This window comes from Pelophylax lessonae, assembly GCF_965119305.1.
Source record: "Pelophylax lessonae genome assembly, chromosome: 12".
NCBI classification, from domain to species: Eukaryota; Metazoa; Chordata; class Amphibia; order Anura; family Ranidae; genus Pelophylax; species Pelophylax lessonae.
Window position 1 is genome coordinate 36,447,950 of NC_138779.1, and position 27,613 is coordinate 36,475,562.

The following is a 27,613-nucleotide window of genomic DNA, read 5'->3' on the forward strand; positions in this document are numbered from 1 at the left end:
CCCCATCCCTCCGTGCTCGCGCGCAGAAGGAAACACATATGTTAGTTGCGCCAGCATATGTAAGCGCTGTTCACACCACGCATGTGAGGTATCGCCTCGATTGTTAGAGTGAGAGCAATCATTTTAGCACACAGCTTCCTTTGTAACTCTAAACAGGTAACCTGTAAACATTTTGAAAGCATTGCCTATAGAGATTTTCAAGTGCCACAGTTTGTCAGCATTCCACGAGCGTGTGAAATTTTACAGCATGACAGGTTATGTATCTATTTACTCGGCATAACATCATTTTTCACATTATACAAAAAAAAAATGGGATAAATTTACTGTTTTTATTTGTTTTTTTGAACTCATTAAAGTTTATTTTTTTTTAAAAAAAATTGCATTTGAAAGACCGCTGCGCAAATACAGTTTGATATAAAATATTGCAATGACTGCCATTTTATCTTCTGGTGTCTATGCTAAAAAAAAAAAATATATATATATATATATATATATATATATATATATATATAAAATGTTTGGGGGTTCTGAGTAATTTTCTAGCAAAAAATACGGGTTTTCACTTGTAAACAACATGTGTCAGAAAAAGGCCTGGTCGTAAAGTGGTTAAATATTTGCAAACTCGGGTGGCAATCAAAGCTCAGTCAGCTCTGTTCCCATGGCTGCTTTGTAAATATATTTACAATTATATTGAATTAAAATGTACCAACCTTCTTTCAACTGAATATAAATAGAACTCCAACATTAAAGTTTAGTTGAAAGCAGAAATCAATAAGGTGAAGTTCAGCATTGCAGGACAATGGATTCCACAACACATAAACTCTATCATGTACATGGAATGGATACCAGAAATCATCTGGATTCATATTTCTCTAATAAGGAGGACATGGTCTTTGCAGATGATACTTTAAAATTTCCAATGGCGAATATTTACAATCAGCTCAGCAGCGGTATGTACAGAATATATTGATATATTTAACAAAAAAGACAAATTTTGGTAATAAATCTAAGGATATCACTCACAGTGGTGGTGGTTCCCATAGCTCTGTCTTCATAGTTTCCCATTGCTGGTAGCAGGAGAATGCTTTATTTCTGGCTCAAAAATCAAGCTATTTCTATAGAAAAAGTTATTCACGTCACTTTGAACTTTTCCACATTTTGTTGTGTTACAAGTTGCAATTTAAATAGATTTGATTGAGATTTTATATATATGATGGATATTAAAATTAATGTATACATAATTATATAAAATTAAATTCAATTTGTAATTAAATAACAACAATTAACACAAAAAATGGGGCTTCCTCTGGAGCAGACAATCGCCCTCTGATGTTGTATAATTGGTTGAATGAGGTCTACTTTTGGGTAATTAATGTTCCTGGTGTAAGCAAGTCCAGGATAAGGATTTAGACAATTACCAATCAAGGTTGGGTTCTAGAAATTATTTTTAAAAACTTCTCCAGTGGGCTTTTCAAAAATTTTAATTGTGAAAAGCTGTCTTGGGAGGCAAACAACAACTTCAAGATGAATCCTCTGTGCCATTTATTCCATCCAATGGCACAATCAAGGAATGGAGAACTCCAACGTGAGGTGGAGAGATGAACAGTGGCAGGCTGATCTAAAAAAAATATTTTAAAAGAGGATCATAAACTTATGGAAGAACCCTGGGACCATCATAAAAAAAATTTCAAAGATTTCTGAGTTTAAAAAAATATATATTTTTTTTTTACAGAATTCTGAGTTTGAAAGTCAGAATTCTGAGATTACAAGTTTGGACCATGCTAAAATTTATTAAACACAATTCTGAGATTAAAAGTCAGAATTCTGAGATTAAAAGTCAGAATTCTGACTTTGAAAGTCAGAATTCTGACTTTTAATCTCATGATTCTGATTTTCAAACTCAGAAATCTGAAAAAAAAAATATATATATATTTTCAAACTTAGAAATCTTTGAAATTTTTTTATGATGGCCCCAGGGCTCTTCCATATAAACTGGTACCACATCATGATGAGACAATAACAAATGATAATGTATTTCCTATGACAGTTTTTCTTTTTTTTACAAATATAAATTTATTGAAACACGGAAAGCGATACAGTAGAAGAGAACAGTAGTTACATTTAAATATAACTAAAACACAGGTGAACAAAATAAGGCCGCACATAGTTGTTAGAGCCATATGCAAAACTAGAGAGAAAAAAAGGCCTATAGGCTTACAGTAAGTAAAGGCACAGAATTTTCTATATGAGGCCCATTGTGAAACTAGTCATGTGTGACTTGGCTTTGGAACATAAGAAAGTAAAGTGCTGAACATCTTTGTCTGCCCACTGTACCTTCCCTTTTCCAGCAGTTAGAACAGGATGGGTAAGATACGGGGGGGGGGGGGGGAGGACAGTAGAAAGTAGAAGGTAGAAGGGGGGGGGTGAGGGGAAAGAAGAGAAGATTACCGACGATGGAGTCCAAATTATATGACTGTTTTTTTTTTGTTTTCTTTGGTGAATGTGTCACTCCTAGTCATATTATCACTTTTTATGTATTTGCTTGCAAAAGGTTAATTTACAAACATTATCATACTTTAAGGCCCAGTTTACACTTGTACGAGTTGTCATGCAACTTTGCACCCCAAAGTCACATGACAAGTTGCACCCCATGTTTTTTCAATGAGTACAGTTCATATTTGTGTGATTTAAGCCTCGTGCATACAGGGCATTTTTTCCGGCTGCTTTTAGGAAATAGAAGAGGGCAGAAAAACACTGCTTAACGCTAACGTAATTAAATGCGGCAAAATGTGCATTAGCACCAATGCAAAACGCTACTAAAAGCGTGTTTTTACAGCTGCTTTTTCCTGGTGTCAGTACTGGCTTTGCAGCTTTTTTTTTTTTTTTTTTTTTAACGTCCCGTAGGCATGAGGCCTTAAAGTCACAGCGACATTAAAGTAGTTCCTGCACTACTTTGGTCTGACTTTCATGCGACATGAGGGCCATAGACTTCCATGTTAACCTTAAAATTATATATATATATATATATATATATATATATATATATATATATATATATATATGTGTGTGTGTGTGTGTGTGTGTGTGTGACTTTGTAGAGCACACAGTCACATGGTCAAAGCCAAAGTTGCACTTGCCCAAAGTAGCATACCCAAAGTGGCATCAAAGTCCCATTAAGTCACACTGTAAAGTCACAATGGAAATTGCACAATTTTGAAATCGGGCAAGTGTGAATGGAGCATAACAAAAGATCATAACAAATGTAGAGCAAAGTGACTGTGCCCCCTGACCTCTTTATACTCCCCTTACCTTCACTACATCTCAGCACCTTGCTCATCTGGCAAGGTAATGTGTCATATAATGGAAGATAATGTGACATATAATGGAAGATAATGTGACATATACAGTATGGAAGATAATGTGATATATAATGGAAGATAATGTGACATATATGGAAGATAATGTGACATATAATGGAAGATAATGTGACATATAATGAAAGATAATGTGATATATAATGAAAGATAATGTGACATATAATGGAAGATAATGTGACATATAATGAAAGATAATGTGACATATAATGGAAGATAATGTGACATATAACGGAAGATAATGTGACATATATGGAAGATAATGTGACATATAATGGTGGCTGGGCCTAGCAGGGAATCCCATGACCATATCAAATATTGGTGGGGAACAAGTTTTTAAAGCTATATTCACCTAGCAGTGTCATTAAATGCCAATTGTTATGAAATCTCTTTATTGGCAGTAAAATCTTCTGGGAAAATAACATCTGAATCTGTATTATCCCTGCAGGTCATGTTAAGGGTACATTTATGATTGACATCAGCATTGGTTCCATCATTCACCATCTTTATGCCTGCTCCGGTTTCTTCAAAAAAATTGTTATATTAAAATTCCAAGAGAAATGTTTCATGGAACTGACAAGATGGCTACATGACCGTACCGGAGCATATGATTGGTCGCATACATCAGCAGCCGCAGCTGAGTTAGAAGGAACGAGGTGACTTGTCCCCTAATCATTCCTCACTTTCTGATTTTTGCATTTTAGGTTGCAGAAGATTGTTTCTTTAAAAGACACTTTTATTGGTTTTGAGTATATTTCATTTATTCAGTTGTTTAACCACTTCTGGACTGGAAGAATTTCCCACTTAATAAGCAGGCCATTTTTTGCGATTTTGGCACTGCGTTACTTTAACTGATAATTGCGCGGTCGTGCGATGTTGTACCCAAAAAAAATGGATGTCCTTTTTACCCACAAATAGAGCTTTCTTTTGGTGGTGTTTGATCACCTCTGCGATTTTTATTTTTTGCGCTATAAACAAAAAAGTGCGACAATTCTGAAAAAGAAAAAAAAACTATATTTTTTACTTTTTGCTATATAACATTCCCAATGAAATAAAAAAATTAAAATTTCATAATTTTAGACCAATTTGTATTCTGCTACAAATTTTTGTTAAAAAAAAATTGCAATAAGCGTTTTTTGATTGGTTTGCGCAAAAGTTATCGCGTCTACAAACTAGGGGAAAGATTTATGTTATTTTTATTTATTTTTTTACTAGTAATGACGGTGATCAGCGATTTTTAGCGGGACTGCGACATTGCGGGAGACAGATCAGACACCTAACTGACATTTTTGACACTTTTGCACTGTTACTGTACTAATAACACTGGCAGGGAAGGAGTTAACACCAGGTGTGATCAAAGGGTTAAATGCTCTTTCTAACTGTGTGGGGGGTGGGCTTGCTGCATGAACACAGAGACCTGTGTTCCTAAATAGTTCCTCCAGTGCAGCCAGTGACCACCAGTATACGTCCCCCAATGCAGAGCTATGCGTGCGTGCCTCCAGTGCAGCCAGTGACCACCAGTATACGTCCCCCAATGCAGTGCTATGCGTGCGTGCCTCCAGTGCAGCCAGTGACCACCAGTATACATGTTCCCCAATGCAGAGCTATGCGTGCGTTCCTCCAGTGCAGCCAGTGACCACCAGTATACATGTTCCCCAATGCAGAGCTATGCGTGCATGCCCGACAGAGCAGTGCACTTACCTGGATGCTGGAGCCCTGTGAGTCACGGCGGCTTCTCCCTCTCCTCTTCTCCGGTCTCCTCTCAGCTTCGCTCTCTGCAATGCCGGTCCACCGCGTCCAGTGTCCACTCCAGTCGGTGCGGCAGCGTGACTGACGCACGCGACGTCAGCGGGGTCAGCATGGGGCCATGGGATGTCCTGGATGATGATTGGTCCAGGCTGTAGACTGGACCAATCACAGTCAGGATATCAGGAAAGTGGGGGTGTCCAAGCGCAATGACTTGCGCCCAGGTTACGCCCCCAGAAGGCAGCCAATCGGCGCCTCTTCTGGGTCGTAAACCCCCCCCCCCCCCCCCCACAGCCACCACATAGGCCGCTGTAGCGGCGAACACATTTTTTTTTTCAAAACTTTATTTGTTCGTTTTGCAATTTTTTTTCTTTCTTTTTTTTAGGGGTGGGGGGGGGGGGGGCGGCGCCCTGGCGCCCTCTATGCACAAGCCGCCACTGTTTACAACGGCAGACCGCCATTCCACGGGGAGCAATCACGGGTTCCCGGCGGCAATCGCGGCCTCTGGACCCGCTGATTGGCTCTCTCTGTGGCCAATTGGCGCCCCCCTACTAGCGTTCCCACGAAATGACGTACATGTGCGTCGTTTCACGGGACAGAGCCGACCTGCCGGCGACTGGTCGGCAAGTGGTTAAATACAAACTTTTTTCATGTTTTTAGTCAGGTAACTTTGAAATATTGTACTTGAAAAGTTCAAATATATGTTTCCATCCAGCCGATGGAGCTCTCAGCTCTTTATAATTGTTTTTATTCGGGCTCTCCTTATCTACTGTGCTGAAAAAGCCAATTCACATTGTTTAACCACTTCTGGGCTGGAAGGTTTTACCCCCTTAATGACCACGCCATTTTTTTTGCGATTCTGCACTGCGTTATTTTAATGGACAATTGCGCGGTTGTGCGACGCTGTGCCTAAAGGAATTGATGTCCTTTTTTTCCCCACAATTAGATCTCGCTTTTGGTGGTATTTATTCACCTGTGCAATTTTTTTATTTTTTGTGCTATAAACAAAAAAAAGAGCGACAATTCTGAAAAAAAAAAAATATATATATATATAGAAAATTATCATTATCTTTCTCTTTTTATCTGCATATATATTCACCTTATTTTTTCTACATATATAGGTAATGTGGTTGAATAAAGGGGTTGTAAAGAGGGAACAGTGGTCTGCTGTTATAAACACAGCAGAGCGTTGTTCTCTCAGGAATCAGTACAGAGCACCTATGATCCTCCTATTTAGGATCACAGGTATCTGTGTTGATTCCTCAAGCCCACCCCCCTCACAGTTAGAAAACACCCCCTACGCATACATTTAACCCTTTGATCACCCCTTGGTTAACCCCTTCCCTGCCAGTGTCATTATTACAGTAACAGTGCATATTTTTAGCACTGATTACTGTAGTAATGTCACTGGTCCCCCCAAAAAATTAAAAAATGTCAGTTAGAGGTCCGATCTGTCCGCTGCAATGTCGAAGTCCCACTAAAAATCACTGATCGCCGCCATTACTAGTAAATAAATAAATAAATAAATAAAAATGACATAAATCTTTCCCCTAGTTTGTAGACGCGATAACTTTTGCGCAAACCAATCAAAATACACTTATTGGGGGTTTTTTATACCAAAAATATGCAGCAGAATACAAATTGGCCTAAAGTGATGAAAAAAAAATAGATTTTTACTTTTTTTTTATTGGGAATGTTATATAGCGGAATGTGAAAAATATATATATATAACGAGATGTATTATATATATATAAATACAGTGGGTACGGAAAGTATTCAGACCCCCTTAAATTTTTCACTCTTTGTTATATTGCAGCCATTTGCTAAAATCATTTAAGTTCATTCTTCTTCCTCATGAATGTACACATAGCACCCCATACTGACAGAAAAACACAGAATTGTTGACATTGTTGCAGATTTATTAAAAAAGAAAAACTGAAATATCACATGGTCCTAAGTATTCAGACCCTTTGCTCAGTATTTAGTAGAAGCCCCCTTTTGATCTAATACAGCCAGGAGTCTTTTTGGGAAAGATGCAACAAGTCTTTCACACCTGGATTTGGGGATCCTCTGCCATTCCTCCTTGCAGATCCTCTCCAGTTCTGTCAGGTTGGATGGTAAACGTTGGTGGACAGCCATTTTTAGGTCTCTCCAGAGATGCTCAATTGGGTTTAAGTCAGGGCTCTGGCTGGGCAATTCAAGAACAGTCACGGAGTTGTTGTGAAGCCACTCCTTGGTTATTTTAGCTGTGTGCTTAGGGTCATTGTCTTGTTGGAAGGTAAACCTTCGGCCCAGTCTGAGGTCCAGAGCACTCTGGAGAATATTTTTGTCCAGGATATCCCTGTACTTGGCCGCATTCATCTTTCCCTCGATTGCAACCAGTCGTCCTGTCCCTGCAGCTGAAAAACACCCCCACAGCATGATGCTGCCACCACCATGCTTCACTGTTGGGACTGTATTGGACAGGTGATGAGCAGTGCCTGGTTTTCTCCACACATACCGCTTAGAATTAAGGCCAAAAAGTTCTATTTTGGTCTCATCAGACCAGAGAATCTTATTTCTCACCATCTTGGAGTCCTTCAGGTGTTTTTTTAGCAAACTCCATGCGGGCTTTCATGTGTCTTACACTGAGGAGAGGCTTCCGTCGGGCCACTCTGCCATAAAGCCCTGACTGGTGGAGGGCTGCAGTGATGGTTGACTTTCTACAACTTTCTCCCATCTCCTGACTGCATCTCTGGAGCTCAGCCACAGTGATCTTTGGGTTCTTCTTTACCTCTCTCACCAAGGCTCTTCTCCCCCGATAGCTCAGTTTGGCCGGACGGCTAGCTCTAGGAAGGGTTCTGGTCGTCCCAAACGTCTTCCATTTGAGGATTATGGAGGCCACTGTGCTCTTAGGAACCTTAAGTGCAGCAGAAATCTTTTTGTAACCTTGGCCAGATCTGTGCCTTGCCACAATTCTGTCTCTGAGCTCTTCAGGCAGTTCCTTTGACCTCATGATTCTCATTTGCTCTGACATGCATTGTGATCTGGAAGGTCTTATATAGACAGGTGTGTGGCTTTCCTAATCAAGTCCAATCAGTATAATCAAACACAGCTGGACTCAAATGAAGGTGTAGAACCATCTCAAGGATGATCAGAAGAAATGGAAAGCACCTGAGTTAAATATATGAGTGTCACAGCAAAGGGTCTGAATACTTAGGACCATGTGATATTTCAGTTTTTCTTTTTAAATAAATGTTCAACAATGTCAACAATTCTGTGTTTTTCTGTCAGTATGGGGTGCTATGTGTACATTCATGAGGAGGAAGAATGAACTTAAATGATTTTAGCAAATGGCTGCAATATAACAAAGAGTGAAAAATTTAAGGGGGTCTGAAAACTTTCCGTACCCACTGTATATATATATATATATATTAAAACTGAATTCTATGCAGATTAAAAGACTCAGATTAAGACCTGGTTTACACCTATGCAGGTTGCAGTTTGCATATCCCAGGTGCATTTAGCATTTTTCAGTACACATTTTTGATCCATTGAGTCTATGGAACCAAAAACCCCCAAATAAATCCCTGGCCCTTTCATTAAAATGCACAGATGTGAACGCGACCCATAGAAATCCATGTTAAATGGACTATAGTGTGTTTCTGCAAAACTGAAAATGCACTAAAAAATGCATGGGTGTGAACTAGGCCTTATGGAGCTCTGTAATCATTTTAAATGCAAGCAGTGTAAGTACAGTGTAATCTGACCTGTTATCCGCCTCTTGCAGTCTCTGTACTACAGAACTGGAGTGTGAGAGGAAAAAGCAGTACATGTATCAGTTCATGTGCTGACAGAAGGAGAGAACAGAGTGACAGAGAGACGAGACCATCATTGTGCTGCTTCTCATATCACTGTCCATTCACAGATGGGGGAGGGTGCAGGACAACCTGGGCTTAGGGGAAATGAGATGAATGATTCTGGCTATCTGACGGAGGACATCAAGTGGTAGAAAAAATGGTACTATGGGGGATATCTCTGGACTGAAGGTGAATATTGAAGAAAAATCTGGTTATATTTATCTTTTAGCATGCTATTCCCCTTGTTATTTGTATCTGGAGTTCTGTTTAAAAAAAAAAAAAAAAATTCCTAAAATTGGTAGATATAGTATATGAGTAGATATAAAACTAGTGAATGTGCTTTCTAGGTCTGTTGGAGTAACTGGTAGGTATTAGAGTAGTGTATTGGGCTGCCCATGGATGAGCGGGCTGAATTAAAAAAAAACTGACTTCCTATCCACACCCAAGGTGGATGATGGAATCCTCCCTGCTGTGTCGTTGTCTCCCTGCAGCGCCGATTGAGCGTGGAGAATTCAACAGGGTGGTTGTACAGAAGTCAATCAGTAGATCGACTTCTGTACAACCATAGTGCCCATACGTAGGTCGAAATTCAGTCAGTCCCTGCTAAATTGGTATAATTTTGATCCATGTGTAGCTAGCTTTAGAAAGTACAAAGTAGATACTGAAATATAAAATATTGAAAGACACATACAAATCAGAAAACTGTATACTTACCTTTGGTCATTGTCCTTTCTTAGCATGTAGAGTATGTATGCAGGGCCAGATTAACGTAGGGGCTATTGGAGCTGCAGCTCCAGGCCCCTACCTTTTATATAGGCCCCGGGTTGGCCATATTCACTGTTACCGCTCTTCTGTCACTTGTAAACACAGAAGTCTGGCTTCTATGCTCGCTTCCCCAGGCAGCTCCCTCAGAACCTCCCCACACAGCACGAAGGCCAGACAAGGAGGGACAGTTGCCGATGCATGGATGTGTTTATGGGCTTCAGAGACAGCATCCCATGTGGAATTAGGCATGCATGGCTGCACCCTTCCTCCTCTGGGTGCATGCCAAGGCACGGCCCTTAAGGCCCTTCAAAATCCTCAGCACCAAGCCCCTGATGCTCTTAATCCGGCCCTGTATGTATGGCATCATACTGATAGGATATAACAATCTAAAAACAGGGTAAAAATAACCTATAGAGTTTAATTATTAGTAGAAGCGAGAACCACAGATCTCCATGTCCAAGTCCATGGTGGTAAGGGCAGCAGGACTGACCCTGTCATGTGTCAAGGTGGTACCATAAGATGACCATATTGCTGCCTTAAAAATCTCCAATGGAGTGATTCCTCTGCATGTTGGTATAGACCAATGGTCTCCAAACTTTATAAACAAAGGGCCAGTGTATTGTCCTTCAGACTTTAGGAGGGCAGGACTGTGGACATTGGGAGTAGAGAAGGTCCCGACATCAGTGGGAAAAACAATGCCCCTATCTATGATGTCAGTGGGAGGAGTTGTGCCCCATCGTTGCTGTAATCAGGCCCCATCGTTGGTGTCATAAGGCCCCATTATCGGTGCGAGTGGGAGGAATTGTGCCCCACTGTTGGTGTGATTGGGAGAAACTGTGCCCCATCATTGGTGTCCTTTGGGAGCGATCGTGCCCCTTCATTGGTGTCAGTGGGAGGAATTATGCCCCATTCTTGGTATCAGTGGTTGCACGAGTACCCAAAGCAGGCAAAGGCCTGCATCTGGCTCTCAGGTCGCGGTTTGGAGACCACCAGTTTTTTGAATTATAGTCTATACCAGTATTGAGGAAAGTATCACCTACCTTTCATACACATTTCATCAGATCAGGATTAAAAACATTTCTACCATTAGCCTTTAGTCCTCATTCACACCATGGTGCAGAGATGTCAGATTTTATGCAACATTTTATTTTTTTTTATTGTTTCACTTATTTATTTTAGTCCCTATTTATTTTTTGAACCTGTGTATGCATGCCTCTAAAATGTCTATCAATTCTCATTATTGCTACATTACACGTGACATTCTTGACTGTGGTTGCATTTCAGGGGCTTAGACTCATATGCTATTCAGTGCACAGGCTAACCACTTGGACTGGGTAAGGTGTGCGGTGACTGAGTTATCTTTTCCTAGATACCTAACATGTCACACTTTAAAATTTGCATGCGCCCGTAGAATGGCGCCTAACTACAGCACTTAAAATTCTCCAAAGTTTAGAGTTACACAGGAGGTCTGGAACAAGAATTATTGCTCTTGTGCTGACATTTGTTATGATACATCACAAGTGTGGTGTGATCATCGTTTACATATGCGGCAGGAGCTATGTATGTGCTCATATTTGCATGTAAGCACGAGGGAACAGGGATGTTTTTTTTTATTACCTTCATTGCTATCACAAGGGATGAACAACATCCCTTGTGACAGCTTGAGCCATGACAGGTCCCCTTTATGGAGAGATCTGGGGTCTATTCATGGCCGGTGCTTCCACTAGGCAAACTAGTCAGCCGCCTAGGGCGCATTGCCACCTAGGGGCGCAGCCAGGAGTCGGCACTCTCTCTCCATCATGAATGTTTATTGTGAGCTGAGGGGAGAGGTGGCGGTAGGGGAGGAAGAAGGGACAGAGAAAGATGCCAGGTGTCTTGGGCAGTGGCAGAACTATCAGGCCCTGGCTTTCCACCACTGTTGGAGGGGCCCCAAAAGGCAGGAATGGAGCCCACCAGAGTGCTGCCTGCATGATGATCCTCTTCAGCAGGAGCTGAATGGCCTTAACCCCAGGCAGGAAGTGACTCTCTACACTGAGCTGGTAGGCAGCCATTCATTTCCCTGGGTTTGGTATTAAGCAGGGAGCGGAGGAGAGCTGAACCTAAGCTGGAGCTCGGCACTGGAGGGCGGAACCTTTACTGGGGCAGAAGCGACGAGGCACCGGAATGGTCTGAGGAGGTTGGTGATGAAGGACATGCGGAGCTCTCTGACTGCTGCTTTTCCCTCCACCATGAGCCGGTTGGAGCTGTGGTGAGCACTGTGGTCCAGGAGAGGAGTGTCCTGGGAGAAGGAATAAGCAGGATCACTGTGAAGGAGGGCAGAGTGGGGGCCACTCTCTTCACTCTCTTCATACCGCCCAGTTAGTGTCCCCAGAACAGGGGATCGGGGTCCCTGGGTGTTACATGGAGCATCCCTGGTATGAAAGGGAATTTGGGTCACCAGGTGTGCCATGGGGAATCAGAGTCACCAGGTGTGACATGGAGGATAGGGGTCACCGGGTGTAACAGGAGTTAGGGGTCACAAGGTGTGCCATGAGGAATTGGGGTCCCTGGGTGTGCCATGGGGGATTGGGGTCCCCAAGTGTGACACGGAGGAACATCAGGGTCCCCAGGTGTGACATGGAGGAACATCAGGGTCCCCAACTGTTACATGGAAAAACATCAGGGTCTGACATAGAGGAACATTGGGGTCACTGAGTATGACAGCATGACATGGAGGAACACAGGGGTCCCTGGGTGTGACATGGAGGAACATCAGGGTCAGTGTGTATGACAGCATGACATGGAGGAATATAGGATGTGACATAGAAAAACATCCCTGGGTGTGACACGGAGGGACATTAGGGTCCCCGAGTGTGACATGGAGGAATATGGGGGGTCACTGGGTATGAAAGCATAACATGGAGGTACCATCGGATCAGGGTAACTGGGTATGACATAGAGAAGTTTTTAACCCCTTCCCTTTTTTTTGGGGGGGGGCGCAAGTAGCTGGTCTTGCCTAGGGCGTAAAATAGTCTAGCACCGGCCCTGGGTCTATTAGATCTCAAATCTCTCCTCAGGCCTCCAATGCAGCCGTTCAGACATAGATCAGCTTGATCGGCTGCTTTCCTGGCCACTAATGGGCAGGCAAACGAAAAGCCAAAACCGGAAGTGATGAAATCCTTCACAGAGAGGAAGGAACAACAGCAGTTCCTCTTTCTCTGTTAAGTGCAGCTTTCTTCGCTGGCCACAGCGACCCACTTCAGCTGCCCGCAGAAGTGATCCAATGGCCGCTCAGCCACTCAAATCACTTCTGCTTAAGAAAGAATCGCTGGCTGCAAGTTTTGATGCCTGGATGATGCCTGTAGCTGCAGGCATCATCCCGGTATAACCACTTCAACTCAAGGACATCCATGGATGTCCTAAGTGGTTTTTAAGTGCAATTAAGATGTTACCTCAGGCCTGAAAGGAGGGAGAGATATCATGTCTGTGACCTGCTGTGGCAACTTTTTTGCTGACATTACCTTGCAGACTGAACCATCCAAAAAATAAAATTTGATGTTTTGTTATGTATTTGTTCACTAGGGACCTTGTGGATAACGTTTCTGATATCACTCGGTGAGTGCTGCTCCTAGTGACGTCTGATGCATTCCATGCCCTTGCGAGCAGGCCATATTTAATATCTGTTCATCACAGATCCACTGCCTGTAAATTTGCACGAGCAAGGTCCTACAGTGTGCTTTGCTACACAGTGTTTGTTCTTCCCTATCCGTGTTATGGTGTTTGGGGATATGGATCGTTTTTTTCTTTACAAAACAATGTGCAGCGCTTATCATAAATGAATGAGACACAAGTTCATTTAAAAATTGTGATAGAAAAACAGTCCTCAAAAACATTCCATAAGTAAAAAAAAAGTATACAAACAAAAATAATGAATAAGTCCAAAAATGTGCAACAGAGAAGGTGATGCTTTCCAAATTGCTTCTAATAGAGAAGACACGCAGACCCAAAGACTCCCAAGATGTGAAGTGAAGGTAAGGAGTGGCTGCTTACCAGAAATGAATGAAAAGCCAAAAACGCTGTAGGGGACAATCCCCAAACGAATCCTGACTGGTTGCTCTACTGCACAGGTGTCAAAGACAAGGCCCGCGGGCCGAATGCGGCCCCCCCGGCCATTTCATGTGGCCCCTCGCACCTCTCCTGCAGCTGCAGCACCTTCCTTGTCTCTCTGCCCCCACCTTGTCTCAGTAGTCGGAAGCAGAGAGGAGAGAACTCCTTTGCCAGATCCAGCACTTCCCTGTGCAGCTGCAGAAAGGCTTGTCTTTTCCCAAATCCCCCCCCCCCTTCTCAGCAGTCAGCTCAGCAGCAGAGAGGAGAGCAGAACTTCTCCTACAGATTCTGCACCTCTCTGTGCAGCTGCAACACCACCTTGCTGAATGCTGAGACCAGGGGAGGCAGAGGCAGACTCTGGAAGCTGACTCCAGCCCTCCTGGTTCTCCTCCAGACCCTAAACTTCTTCCCAGATCCACCGCATCTTTTTCCTGGCAGCAGCACAAGGTAAGGGGGTGCATTGTGATGTAAGGAAGGGTGGGTGACTCTGGACTTCTGATGGTGGGGAAGCTCTTGACATCTCATGTAAGGGTGTAAGGGGCCGTAGGGTGCTCTGGACATCTAATCTTAGAGATACAACCGGCCCTTTGAGGACAACCATAATGCTGATGCGGCCCGCGATAAAATTGAGTTTGACACCCCTGCTCTACTGTAAGATATATCATAACCGTCACTTGTGTGTTATCAGTCTCTCTTTCTCTTGAGACTTTGGACAGACAGCTTACAAAAACAAAGTTGCCTTGAAGAGCCAGGCTGCCGCATGCCCAGCATTGCTTCCCAGACAGCCAGCTATGTCTGTGAGAACGCAACCTGTGTCTACTGGCACTATGATGAGAGAGTGAGGGATAGTGAGCAGACCTTGCCCTTGATCTTCTTTACCTCTGAATGAGAGGAATTCTTATCGCTATAGAGATAATGATGAAAAGAGCCACAACAAAGCAATGTTCATGTCTAATCAAAATGTTCTTGATGTTCGAGAGTTTTGGCATGAACCGAACCGGGAGGGTGTTCGGTCCAACTCTAGTGAGCAGACCGTGCCCTTAAGCTTTAACTCCAATAATGTGAATGAGACGAAATCTAATCCCTAGAGAGATAATGATAATGATTATGATGAAAAGAGCTGCAACAAAGTAAAGTTCGTGTCTAATCTTTACTGTTTAAAATGCTCTTCTCCATATTTTCTTCAATACTTATATATGAATGATCTATTATTGCTTTATCCATTTAGAAAAATGTATTTGTGAATAGGGATAAAATTGAAATGCTTGAGACGGGATCTCCAGACATGAAGCAAGAACCTACCAATACCAGAAGCAAAAAAGAACAGATAGTGCAGAATCTATCAAGATAAAATGTGACTGCCCTGGCTGCCCTCCATATTTAAAAGCCTTACTTTTAGGGTTGAGCGAACCCGATTTGTAAAGTTCGGTTTTGTACCGGACTTTAGGGTATTTGGTACCCGGACCCGAACCCAAACATTTTACTGTATGTTCGGAATCGAGTTCGGTGTTTGGCAACTAAATGGCACGTTTAAAAAAGCTGCAGGGCAGCCAATCAACAAGGGTTTAACTTGTGTGCCCTTAGAAGCCATGGTCTCTGGCTCCTCCTGCTTCCTCTTCTTCTGCAGTCTCGGCCTCTTCATCCATCTCTGTAGTGACAGTGGCACCTGCCACCCCGCAAACAGGGGATCTGCCAGCAACACCACCACCTGGGTCACCAACCATCTCCACAATGTCCCATGGAAGCGTTCAGCTCTCTATCTCCCAAACACTGGAGCAGAAGAAGAAGTACCTCCCTACCCACCCGTGATCCCTGGCCCTGAATGCCAGCATTTCAAAATTCCTGGCCTTTGAAATGCTGGCAAGGTCCACCTAACTACGGATACATGGACCAGTAAGCACGGTCAGGGACATTATATCTCTCTAACAGCACACTGGGTAAATGCAGTGGCGGCTGGGCCTGAGGTGGATAGCAGTTTGGCGCATGTCCTTCCACCACCGAGGATTGCAGGGCGCTTCAGTTTGCCTCCTGTTGCTAACTCCTCCTACTCCGCTTCCTCATCCTCTACCGCCTCCTCACCCGGACAGCGTAACACCTTCACCACCAACTTCAGCACAGACAGGGGTAAACAACAGCAGGCAGTTTTAAAACTTGCCTGTTTGGGGGAAAAAACCCCACACCGCGCAGGAGTTGTGGAGGGGCATTGAACAACAGACCGATGAGTGGTTGGTGCCAGTGAGCCTCAACCCCGGCCTGGTGGTGAGCGATAATGGGCAAAATCTCATAGCAGCTCTGGGCCTAGCCGGTTTGACGCACATCCCTTGCATGGCGCATGTGCTGAATTTGGTGGTGCAGAGGTTCCTTAAAAATTACCCCGATATGTCAGAGATGCTGCAGAAAGTGCGGGCCGCCTGTGCGCACGTTCGGCGTTCTCACCCTGCTGCTGCTCGCCTGTCAGCGCTGCAGCATAACTTCGGCCTTCCCGCTCACTGCCTCATATGTGACGTGCCCACAAGGTGGAACTCCACCTTGCACATGCTGGCCAGACTGTGCGAGCAGCAGCAGGCCATAGTGGAGTTTAAGCTGCAGCACGCACGCATGAGTCGCTCTGCGGAACAGCACCACTTCACTACCAATAACTGGGCCTCCAATGCGAGACCTGTGTGCCTTGTTGCGCTGTTTCGAGTACTCCACTAACATGGCCAGTGCTGATGATGCCGTTCTCAGCGTTACTATCCCACTTCTATGCCTCCTTGAAAAAACTATTCCAGCGATGATGGAAGAGGATGTGGCACAGGAGGAGGAGGAGGAAGAGGGATCATTTCCAAGGCTTTCAGGGCAGTCATTCACAAGTGGCTCAGAGGATGGGTTCCTACACCCACAAACACCAGGTACACAATTGTCCAGCAAGGGCACAGTTCTGGAGGATGATGAGGTGGAGGATGAGGAGAAAGAGATGGAGGAGGAGGAACCATGTTCAAAGCAGGGTGGCCCCGAGACCATCTCATGGCCATCACTGGTGCATGGCTGGGGGGATACAGAGGACACAGACGATACACCTCCCACAGAGGACAGCTTTTCGTTGCTTCTGGGCAGCCTGGCATACATGAACGATTACATGCTGCAGTGTCTCCACAATGACCACTGAGTTTCCCACGTTATAACTTGTGCTGATTACTGGGTGGCCATGCTGCTGGATCCCCGTTACAAGGACAATGTACCGTCCTTAATTCCCTCACTGGATCGTGATCGTAAGATGCGCGCGTACAAGCGTACGCTGGTAGACGTGCTGCTGGTGGCATTCCCACCTGACAGCAGGGGCACAGTGGAAGCACAAGGCGAAGGCAGAGAAGGAGGAAGAGGTAGCCAATGGAGCCGGGGCACAGCCAGCACCTCAGAAGGCAGGGCTAGCATGGCCGAAATGTGGAAAAGCTTTGTCAACACGCCACAATAACCAGCACCACCAGCTGATATGGAACGTCCTAGCAGGAGGCAGCATTTCACCAACATGGTGGAGCAGCATGTGTGCACACGTCTAGACGTACTGAATGACGGGTCTGCCCCCTTCAACTTCTGGGTTTCCAAATTGGGCACATGGCCGGAACTTGCCCTTGTCCGTACCTTGTGCAGAATAGACATGTATACTGGTCTTACCCAGCCATTGTTGTATTTTTGATCTTTCTCATTCTTTTGGGGTGTACCCTAATGGAATAGTAGACAGGACTTCCTAGATTATTAATATATAACAGATAATAAATTAACAATAATGAGACACCACACAACATGTGGTTGTAAAATTTTTAAGGCCGCGGCCGTTTATTATTTGTTTATTTAAACAAACGTGATAAAAGATTTTCAACAATATTATAAAACACTGAAAACAACCCGGTCACTACGACCCAGGTTGTAAGATTAAACAAATTCAACTTACTAAAATTATCCAGAACAACATTAAAACACAGAACAAATCGTATATATATATATATATATATATATATATATATATATATATATATATATATACATTGTTCCCCTTTGCAAAACACAAAAGTGAAATTTGAGCGGGAACAGCGGCTGAATAACCCCAGGTCATAAAGGTCAACTAAACTTTCCCCAGCCACAATTTTACCTCACCCTGTGACTGCTAATAACTAGCCTACACCAAGTTATAATCCCTGTCCCCATCCCATGAGGTAAAGGGGGACCAAAATGATGCCCCTTTTCCTTTCATTTAAAAAAAATAAAATTAAAAACAAAAACCAGTGTTGGCTACCTCGTCCTCCTCCACCGCCGCTTCCACCTACACCACCACATCCACCGCCACCTCAACCTCCTACTCCATATGGACCTCGTCCTCCTAGATCAAGATTATTATTTTTTATTTTTATGTATTTTATGTTATTTTAAGTTATTTCCCTATCCACATTTGTTTGCAGAGTCCTTGCCATGCTCTTAAAAACATTTTGCTGTCATTTGCAGCCCTCTAGCCCTTTCCATTACTTTTTTAGAGCCATTTTAGTGCTCAAAAGTTTGGGTCCCCATTGACTGGGGTTCGGGGTCAAGTTCGGGTTAAGTTTGGGTCCCGAACTCGAACTTTTTTGCGAAGTTTGGCCGAACCCGTCGAACATCCAGGTGTCCGCTCAACTCTACTTACTTTAAAACCCCAACCCCTGTCAGACCATAGCCCACCTCCTCATCTGGCCAAAACAGCAGTGTTAGATGACTGGGCTTAGCCAATCGTGTGGAACTATCGCAACAACACCAACCATTATTGAGGCTTGGGGACAGAGAAGGAGGAAATAAAAGCATGTAACATGTGTCCTGTGCTTCAATGATAGAATACCACAGTACTCTGTTACCCCCAAGACCACCAGAATAGGGTTCCTCAGGAGGGACGCCTTTAGCACCTGTGGTATGAGGAATTCAGGGAGGAGAGTTTCAGAGAACTTGCCTGAAAAATACCAAAGGAAGCAGACAGGTAAGGGTAAAAATAGTACAAAAATGTATTTCATTAGTAATTCATTTCTTGCTAGGGACAGTAGCTGCATCCTATTGACCTGGGGATAAAAAATAAGAATTCTGGTGCTAGGTAGAGTTTTTTATTTATATAGGAGTCAGTCTTGTAGTCCTGTAAGGTTTGACCCATCAGTAAGCTGCCATACCATGCACAGGAAAGTACTATTAGGCAGGTTAACTACCTGACATCCGCGCTACAGCCTATATACGGCTGCAGCGCGGACTTGAATTTTCGGGAGGCCGTTTTTAAACGGCCTCCCAGAAAGACTCTCCCCGCGCGCTCCCGCGAGCGCGCTTTGGGGAGAATCTGTGTCGGCCGTGTCCACAGATCGTGGTGAATGGCCAATCACAGCGGCCATTCACCACGTGATCAAGCCGTCCAATGAGAGATGATCTCATATGTAAACATATGAGATCATCTCTCATCGCCGGTGCTCCTTCCTCACACGGAGCCTGCAGTGTGAGGAAGGAGGGGGAGCCTCACAGCGCCGGGGACACAGAAGAAATGTAATCAGGGCACCGATCACCAGTGCCCTGATTACTAAAGGTAAAAAAACATACACAAATTGCCACCATCAGTGCCCACAGTGCCCGCCATCAGTGCCCCCCATCAATGCCCATGATCAGTGCCCATAGTGCTGCCAGTCAGTGCCCATCAGTGCCTGCTCATCTAGGCACTGATGAGCACTGACTGGCAGCACTATGGGCACTGAGTGTGGGCACTGATGGTGCTGCCCATCAGTGCCGCCCATCAGTGATCATCAGTGCCACCCGTCAGTGTCCATCAGTGCCATCCGCCAGTGCCCATCAGTGCCGCCTATCAGTGCCCATCAGTGCCGCACGTCAGTGCTGCCTCTCAGTGCCCAGCAGTGCCACCACTCAGTGCCACCTCTCAGTGCCCAGCAGTACCGCCTATCAGTGCTCATCAGTGCCGCCTATCAGTGCCGCCTATCAGTGCCGCCTATCAATGCCGCCTATCAGTGCTCATCAGTGCGGCATATTAGTCCCTCCTTATCAGTGCCCATAAGTGCCACCTCATCAGTGCCCATAAGTGCCACCTCATCAGTGCCCATCAGTGCAGCCTATCAGTGCCCATCAGTGCCGCCTCATCAGCGCACATCAGTGAAGGAGAAAAATTTATTTTCAAAATTTACTCGCAGAAAATAAGAAAAACTTTTTTTTTTTTTTTCAAAATTTTCTGTCTTTATTCTTTTTTTTTGTAAAAAATAAGAAACCCAGAGATGATTAAATACCACCAAAAGAAAGCTCTATTTGTGTGAAAAAAATGATAAAAATTTCATATGGGTACAGTGTAGCATGAACGCGCAATTGTCAGTCAAAGTGTGAGAGCACTGAAAGCTGAAAATTGGCCTGGATGGGAAGGGTGTTTAAGTGCCCAGTAGGCAAGTGGTTAAACTTAACAGGTGCTGACCAAAGAAACAAACTGTGTGTGATAAAGAGACAGCTAGAGCCATTTACTGTGTTTGGATGTATTGTACTTTAGAAATATCAAATAACATTAAAATAAATGCACATATTGTATTGCTTCTTTGTTTTTTAAGAATGCTAGTATTTTAGAGTTAATTTCCTAAAGACAAACAGACATTGCAAGGGAAGTTGTACTTTGCAAGGAAATTTTACCCCACACTTAATGAATAAAGTTAAGGTCTGCTGACTTCCATCATCCAATCATATGCAAGTAAAAATGCTTTTTTTTTTTTTTTCTTTGTGTGTGATTGGGTATTCTTTGCAAATTGAAATATCACCTCGTCCACTAAGCCCTGGGGAAAATGCCCTTGCAAAGTGCAACTTCATTTGAAAAGTCAACAGACTATTTGCCTTTAGTAAACCAACCCCATTGTCTTACCAGTTCAAGGAAAAACAAGCAAACAAATTTCAGTGACAATAGCTTGTCCAGCAGTCCTCCAGAGGACCTAACTTAAACATAAAATATAACCTAATTTTCAGTGACAATAGCTTGTCCAGCAGCCCTCCAGAGGACCCAATTTAAACATAAAATATGACCTCATATTGACTGCAATGCAATTCAGTTTCAAAATCCTATTGTAGCACCTTCTAATGTGTGCTACTAGAAGTAAGAGTGGGAAAATTATAGTCTGGCCCACCTGAGTCACTGAATCTGGGTTAGGGTTATTTGAGGCCAGGGTTGGATGACTCATCCTGGAAGCTCTCTGATGCCCTCCCCCCCCCCCGGCCCCCATTTCTAGAATGTTGGAGAATGTGCTGGAAGATAGTGGGTGGAAGCTAGGAGAGGTTTCCCTGAATATTTAGGGGCCCTTAGCCAATCCCCAAGTTGGGGGCCTGGCAAGGAACTAAGGAGCTCATAAATAGACATGAGCCATACCAGTAGGGGAGTCGGTTGGAATATGGAGAAGCAGTGTTGAAGAGTTACTGAGTCACTGGATCTGGGTCAGGGTTATTAAAGGCCAGTGCTGGTTGACTTATCCTAGAATATCTCTGATGCCCCCATCCCCCCCCCCGCCGTTTCTAGAATGTTGGAAAATGTGCTGGAAGATAGTGGGTGGAAGCTAGGAGAGGTTTCCTTGATTGTTTGGGGGCCCTTAGCCAATCCCCAGGTTGGGGGCCTGGCAGGGTACTAAAAAGCCTATAAATAGACATGAGCCATGCCAGCGGGGGAGTTGGGTGTAACATGGAGAAGCAGTGTTGAAGAGAGTTTGTCGGTGGCCCTTGAGGGACCGCTTCCAGGGAGGGGCTGGGGAGGCTGGCCTGGAAGGATCCCACCACAGCAGGAATTTGGAGGGACCCTAACCAGAGAGGCAGTGGAGAGAGCAAGGGGAAACAGTGAGTAGTTCCACCCGCTCGGACCGGAAGTGACGTGGTGAGTGAGAGTAACGGCTTGACGCATTTCGCTCTGCCAATCACAGCATTCTCAAAAGGATTCTGATTGCTTTTGAGAATGCTCTGATTGGCAGAGCGAAACACGTCAAGCCGTTACTCTCACGCACCACGTCACTTCTGGTCTGAGCGAGTGGAACGCATAGGAAAGTTTGGTGTCCCCAAGATAGGAGCCGATACCGCATATTTGATTTGTAACGCTGTAAGCGCAATCTTAATTAATCTTTAATAAAGTTAGTAATACTGCACAATGAGGTCTCTCTCCATTTGACTTTTATGGTGGATTTATTCCTGGATGGTACGAATCGGAAACTGCTGCGATCTGAGTGTGAGGAGATATTGATCTGAGGTGCTGCTAACCTGGTGCTTTCCTGGGTTCCTGGCCGTTGTTTATGCTAATAAGGCTTGATTTCTCTTACAGTCCGGTGAGTAGGAGACTGAGAGGGGAGCACCCGGACGCATGAGCACTGAGCACTTTGATCATCCCAATATTTGGTGTAAGACAGCAGACAAGCACTGAGCACTTTTTGTATGAAGAGGAAAATTAATTTATTCATATTTATTGTCACCGAGCACTGGAAACTTTAACATTGAAATAACTATATGTTTACACTAATGAGTTTAATAGCATCAATATTTAGCACTTTATAATTTATTATATTCGTGGATATTTTTTGGATAAGTTTTGGATTTATGTATCTATGATAATGAGTTTTACATCACTTAGCACTTTATAATACATCTCACATGGTATGGTATTTATTTAAAAGATATGTGTAAGATGCGGTTCACTCCACATTGCTACTTTACCAAGGGACTTCAAGTTCCTAGCCTGTAATGGGCTGTTGCTGAACTAACTAGAGACTGTTAGTTCCCCCAGGAGTGAACCAGTAGGAGCTGTATAAGAGAACCAAGTTTGTGTAGATGGAAGGAAGAAGTGGAATCTTTAAATAGTGAGGAAGATGTTCCTGGTTTTGATTGTTGGCCTTTTTAAAGTTGGGTATCCTGTAATCCCTTACCCCATCCAAGTTATCATCCCCTAATAAAACAACAACAAAAAAAAACAAGCCAAAGTTCTGATCACTGTGTCTGGATACAAGAAGGAAATGCTGTGTGACTGGCTGTGCACACCCTGACATCAGCAACTCCTATGGGGGAAGTGTTACACTAGTATGACAATTTTATTTTAACTTACCAAATTACAGTCTAACCGAATTTTGGTAGCATCGCTCATCATGCCATATCACTGTATATTGAAATCTTTACTGTATTGTGTATATTAAAATGGAGTTCCACCTAAAACAAAAGAAAATACATAAAAATACCCCCGGGACAGTCAGGGCTAGTGCATTCCACAATGGATAGCCTCTGAACTGTCTTGGGTTGCACTTACCTTTTAGAAGAAATACTTACCTTGAAAATGTATTGTTCAGCGCTGCCATCTCAGGTGTGGACAGCTGAAGCCAGCGCGATCCTCTTCTGCGTCCTCTTCCGTCCTCTTCGGTCCCACGATGCACTGCTCCGGCCCCGCCGTCACTTCCGGGGGGCTACAGCGTCATCCCTGCACAGCTTCTGGGCATGCCCAGAAGCTGTTTAGCAAGGTATGACGTGCCTGCACCGGAACTGACGTTGGGGTCGGTGCAGGCGCATTGATTCCTGGGAGCGATGACTTTCAGCTCCCAGGAATCATTGCAAGCCAGGAATGACGACTCGCCGTGGCCGCCGAGGGAGGAAGAGGAAGAAAGGTAAGTATATAATCTTCTAAAACAAGGTAAGTAAAAAAAAAAAAATTGCGATTATCCAATCGTTTTTCAGGTGACCCGGAGCAAGAAGATGGACCGAAGTTAAATTTTACTTTAAGTTTTTTTTCTTTTCTTTCAGAGATCAAATTCAGGAAACAGAAATGCGCCTAAGATCATCCGTCTCGCAGATTTTGAAATGTAATTATGAACAGGAAAACATAACCTCCCCGGTGCTATTACCGCTTGCTGACTGCATTATCAGTGCTTGGATATTGGAAATCATCAGTAAAAATGAAGATGAATACATTAAGAATCTGGAGAAGACATTAAAGCTGCTAAAACCCGGAGGCAAGCTTATACTTATTGCAGTATTAGATACAACTTACTTTATTGTTGCAGGAAAACGGCTCCATTGTTTAACATATAATGAGGAGTTTGTGAAAAATGCCTTTGGTAAGGTGGGTTTGGTTGTTGATTTCTGTGCAGTGCAGAAGAGAAGCAATGTCAGCGATCTCATTGATTATAAAGCTATGATGTTCATTGTAGGACGCAAAGGGGAATAGATGATTGGAGCCAATAGCATTAATGTCAGTGTGGAAATCTTACAAGGAATCTACAGGCAACAAATAGAATTAATCATTGACCCAATAATAGCAGTCAGAAATCACAGCAGCTGTGCTAAAGTCAGAAAAGTCATTTTGCATTAATCTGTGTTAAATTGTGTTAACAAATGTCGCTATCTTAATAAAGATCATTCAGAATATAAATGTGTGTTGACTTGTCTTGGAACGATATTGTAAACCTTTTATGTATACAACATATCTTTTTATCTATTTATTGATAACCAACGCATTTCAGGACATTTTACGGTGTTGCTCTCATCAGAATATGGATAAAGATTATACAAAAATACAATATCAGATGCAGTGTATGGATAATATATTAGAAAACAGAAAAAAATAACATTATCAGGTTCAGCACCTAAACATTGATAGTTTATGAGGAGATAAAATATAGAAGAGATTCAATTAATAAGTGTTGTACAGGATGGCAGGGATGGGTCCTGGATGGCAGCTACATTTCCCCACTATTTGGGTTGTTTTCCCTAAACCGCTTGCCTTCTGGGCACTTTTACCCCCTTCCTGCCCAGGCTAACTTTCAGCTTTTAGCGCTGTCACACTTTGAATGACAATTGCGCAGTCATGCAACACTGTACCCACATTAATTTTTTTTAATAATTGTTTTCATATAAATAGAGATTTTCTTTGGTGGTATTTAATCACCACATGTTTTTTTTTTTTTTTTTGCTAAACAAAGAAAAAGACCAAAAACTTGGAAAAAAAAACATAGTTTGTTATAAAATTTTGCAAACAGATCATTTTTCTCCTGCACTGATAGGCGCTGATGAGGCTGCACTGATAGGCACGGATAGGCTGCATTAATGGGCACTGATGAGGCGGCACTAATGGGCACTGATGAGGCAGCACTGATGGGCACTGATGAGGAGGCACTGATTTAGCTGTAATGAGGAGGCACTGATAGGCACTGATTGTCAGCACTGATTGTCAGCACTTGTGGGCAGAGTTACTGTTAGAAATCATGGGGCCCCATACAGCCTACCTGACAGCCCTCCCCCCCCCCTTTCCTGGCCAAAAGTGACCGGGGGCATAGATTTATCAATCCCTTTCTCTGCAGCCTCAGCAGCACAGATTAATGAATAGGAAACGTTCTAAAGCTTCCTGCTCATTCACAAACTGAAGCATAGTAAACTAGTTTACTATGCTTTGGTGATGAACAGACACAGGAGTGATTGGTTACCGATCGCTCACTGTATTCATTCAGGAAAAGAAGGGGCAAGTATATGACATTTACCGACCCCTTCCCTCACTCTCTATCCTGAAATATCCCAGCAGCTGCCGGCGGGAGGGGAGAGGAGGGAAGCCAGAAGTGCTGCGGGGGAAAGGGACAAATGGAGGGCCCAGACAGCAGATGGAAGGGGCACGTGTGTAGGACCAATCCCCATGCAGTGCAGCTGGAGGAAGAAAGAGGAAGAGAAGCTGGCACCACTGCAAGGGGAGACAGAAGAGGAACAGTGGCTGCAATAAGTAAAGCCGGCCCTCCTGCTTAGCAAGTGCCCTGGCCCCCTTTTGAACTTATGGGGCATGGGTCCAGTATGGGAGGGCTGGCTGTACTGCCTTATCAGCAGCCCTGCTGGTGGGCACTAATTGGCAGCACTGGTGGGCACTGTTCAGACTGCACTTATAATCAGAACAATGATAATCAGTGCCCTGATTATCAGTGTTGATGTCCCTTTACCACAAGCCGGTTATCTGCTCTCTTTTTCTCTCCTCATGCGTTAAAGGGTTCACCCATTTGCATCAGAGTTCAGGAGGAGGAGGAAATGCTCAGAACCTGTGTGGGAAGTGGAGTAGAGAAGAACACAGCAAAATGAGCAATGTGGGCTAGCGGGTGGCTGAGACAAGGTTGCTGAACCAAAGGGGGTTATGTTGGGACTTTAAATGAGACTCAAGGCCATATTGAGTCTCCATCCCTATATGCAACAAAGCAAAAAAAACAAAATTAAAATTTGAGACTTTGTGTGAGGAGTGACCAGTTTGAAAATTGGACATAAACATATTTGATAAACAAAGAAAACAAAAAGATATAATAAAAATTGTATGTTTGTTAATACATCTGAAGACTAGGACAAGCTGTTTTTTTCTGTTGGCCTGTTTTTGACAGTGAAAGGGACTATTTGCTTTTAATAACATGCTTGGCTGATGATCTCTGGCTCCAATATTATAGTGTATATATATAATAAATGACTTTTTGTAAACCAATCGCATAACAAATAAATGACTTTAAATATTACTTAGATATACACATTATCTTGTCCTGGGTGGAAGAACGGCCAACTTTATTATCAAACTCACTTACCGGTATTTCTGGCTCTCTTATTTTCCAAGGGGTTCAGTGCAATATCCTGTTTAGGATTGCTTTTTCCCATATCCCCTCCCTCCCCCCCCCCCCACAAAAAAAAGTGGGCTACACTCTTTAAGTCAGGTAAATATAAAATATTGCATACACATACTTATTTACTAATAATATTTCTAGCCACATATAGAGCTCTCAGCTCTCTTATACAGCTCAGTAGCTCAAGCAAAAATTTGTTGGAGAACGAAATGAGTCAGAAGACAAGCATTTCCAACTTTCCTTTCATTTTTCTGTATATTAAGCCTGGTACACACTAACAGGTTTTTTTTTTTTCCTTCAACCCAGCGGGCTGAACAAAAAAAATTGAAGAGCTTGGGAGGAGCCGCTGTACTAACTATTCGACGCTGGTACAGCCAACTTCCCCCGCTGAGATATTGTAATCTGACAGGGGATCACCCCCCCCCACCCCCCGGCCAGAAGACACTGGTTAGTGCTCTCAGTCAATGGCGAGTGCTGATTGTGCCAATTGATGAGTGGGGATACGGACAGTGGCGGCTGGTACATAGGGGGCGCAAGGGCGCCGCCCCCCCCCCCCCCCGAGGCAGAAAAAAAATGTTCCTTTAATTGCAGCGGGGCGCCGGCCAATGCTGCTGCTATGGAGGGGGTGGGGTTTTTGTCCTCATGTGCTTTTTTTATGATGCTTATTGGCGGCCCTTTAGAATGTGCTCGGGGCGCATAGCGATGCGCCACCGAACACTCCCACCTCTTGCTTGCTGTCCAATGATTGGTGTGGTGGCGGTGGGCAGTGCTTGGGCGTCACCGTCTCCTTCCCACCTGAGCCGGCCCAGACGACGGTCTTTTGTCTCAGCTAGCTTGCTGAAGGAGGACGCCATCGCTGTGTGAGAGGAGGAGAGAGGATCTAGAGGCTAAGCGTTCCCGTCCCGACTCCCGACCCCTGCTGCCTGCTGTGAGCCTCAGCCTGACTGTCATGTCTTCAGTACTGTAAGTGACTACTTCGTTCGTGCTTCAGCCAGAAAATAGCCTCTTGTCTGATCCCATTTTTTTTAGAATACATGACGCCCCCCACTCCCCCTGGATGGTTTTCTGCTTGCAGCTAAGTAAGAGTAGTAAAGGGGCTCTTGTATTGTATTTGGGGGGACAATCAGCATTTTATTAGGGCCCCTCATACAATGCTGCCCCCCCCCCCACACACACACACACACAGTTGTGTCCT

At 43.9% G+C, this 27,613-nt stretch overlaps 1 protein-coding gene across 1 annotated transcript; it reads left to right on the top strand.

The window, feature by feature from the left end:
• Positions 1-780: 780 nt before the first annotated feature.
• LOC309568072 (indolethylamine N-methyltransferase-like) lies at positions 781-24,008 on the top strand (the record flags this gene model as incomplete). The annotated part of the gene is made up of 3 exons (XM_082273642.1): positions 781-950; positions 3,823-4,030; positions 23,585-24,008. The coding sequence occupies exons 1-3, from the start codon at positions 800-802 to the stop codon at positions 24,006-24,008; spliced, it is 783 nt and encodes a 260-aa protein (XP_082129768.1). The 5' UTR covers positions 781-799.
• Between the last annotated feature and the right edge of the window lie 3,605 nt (positions 24,009-27,613).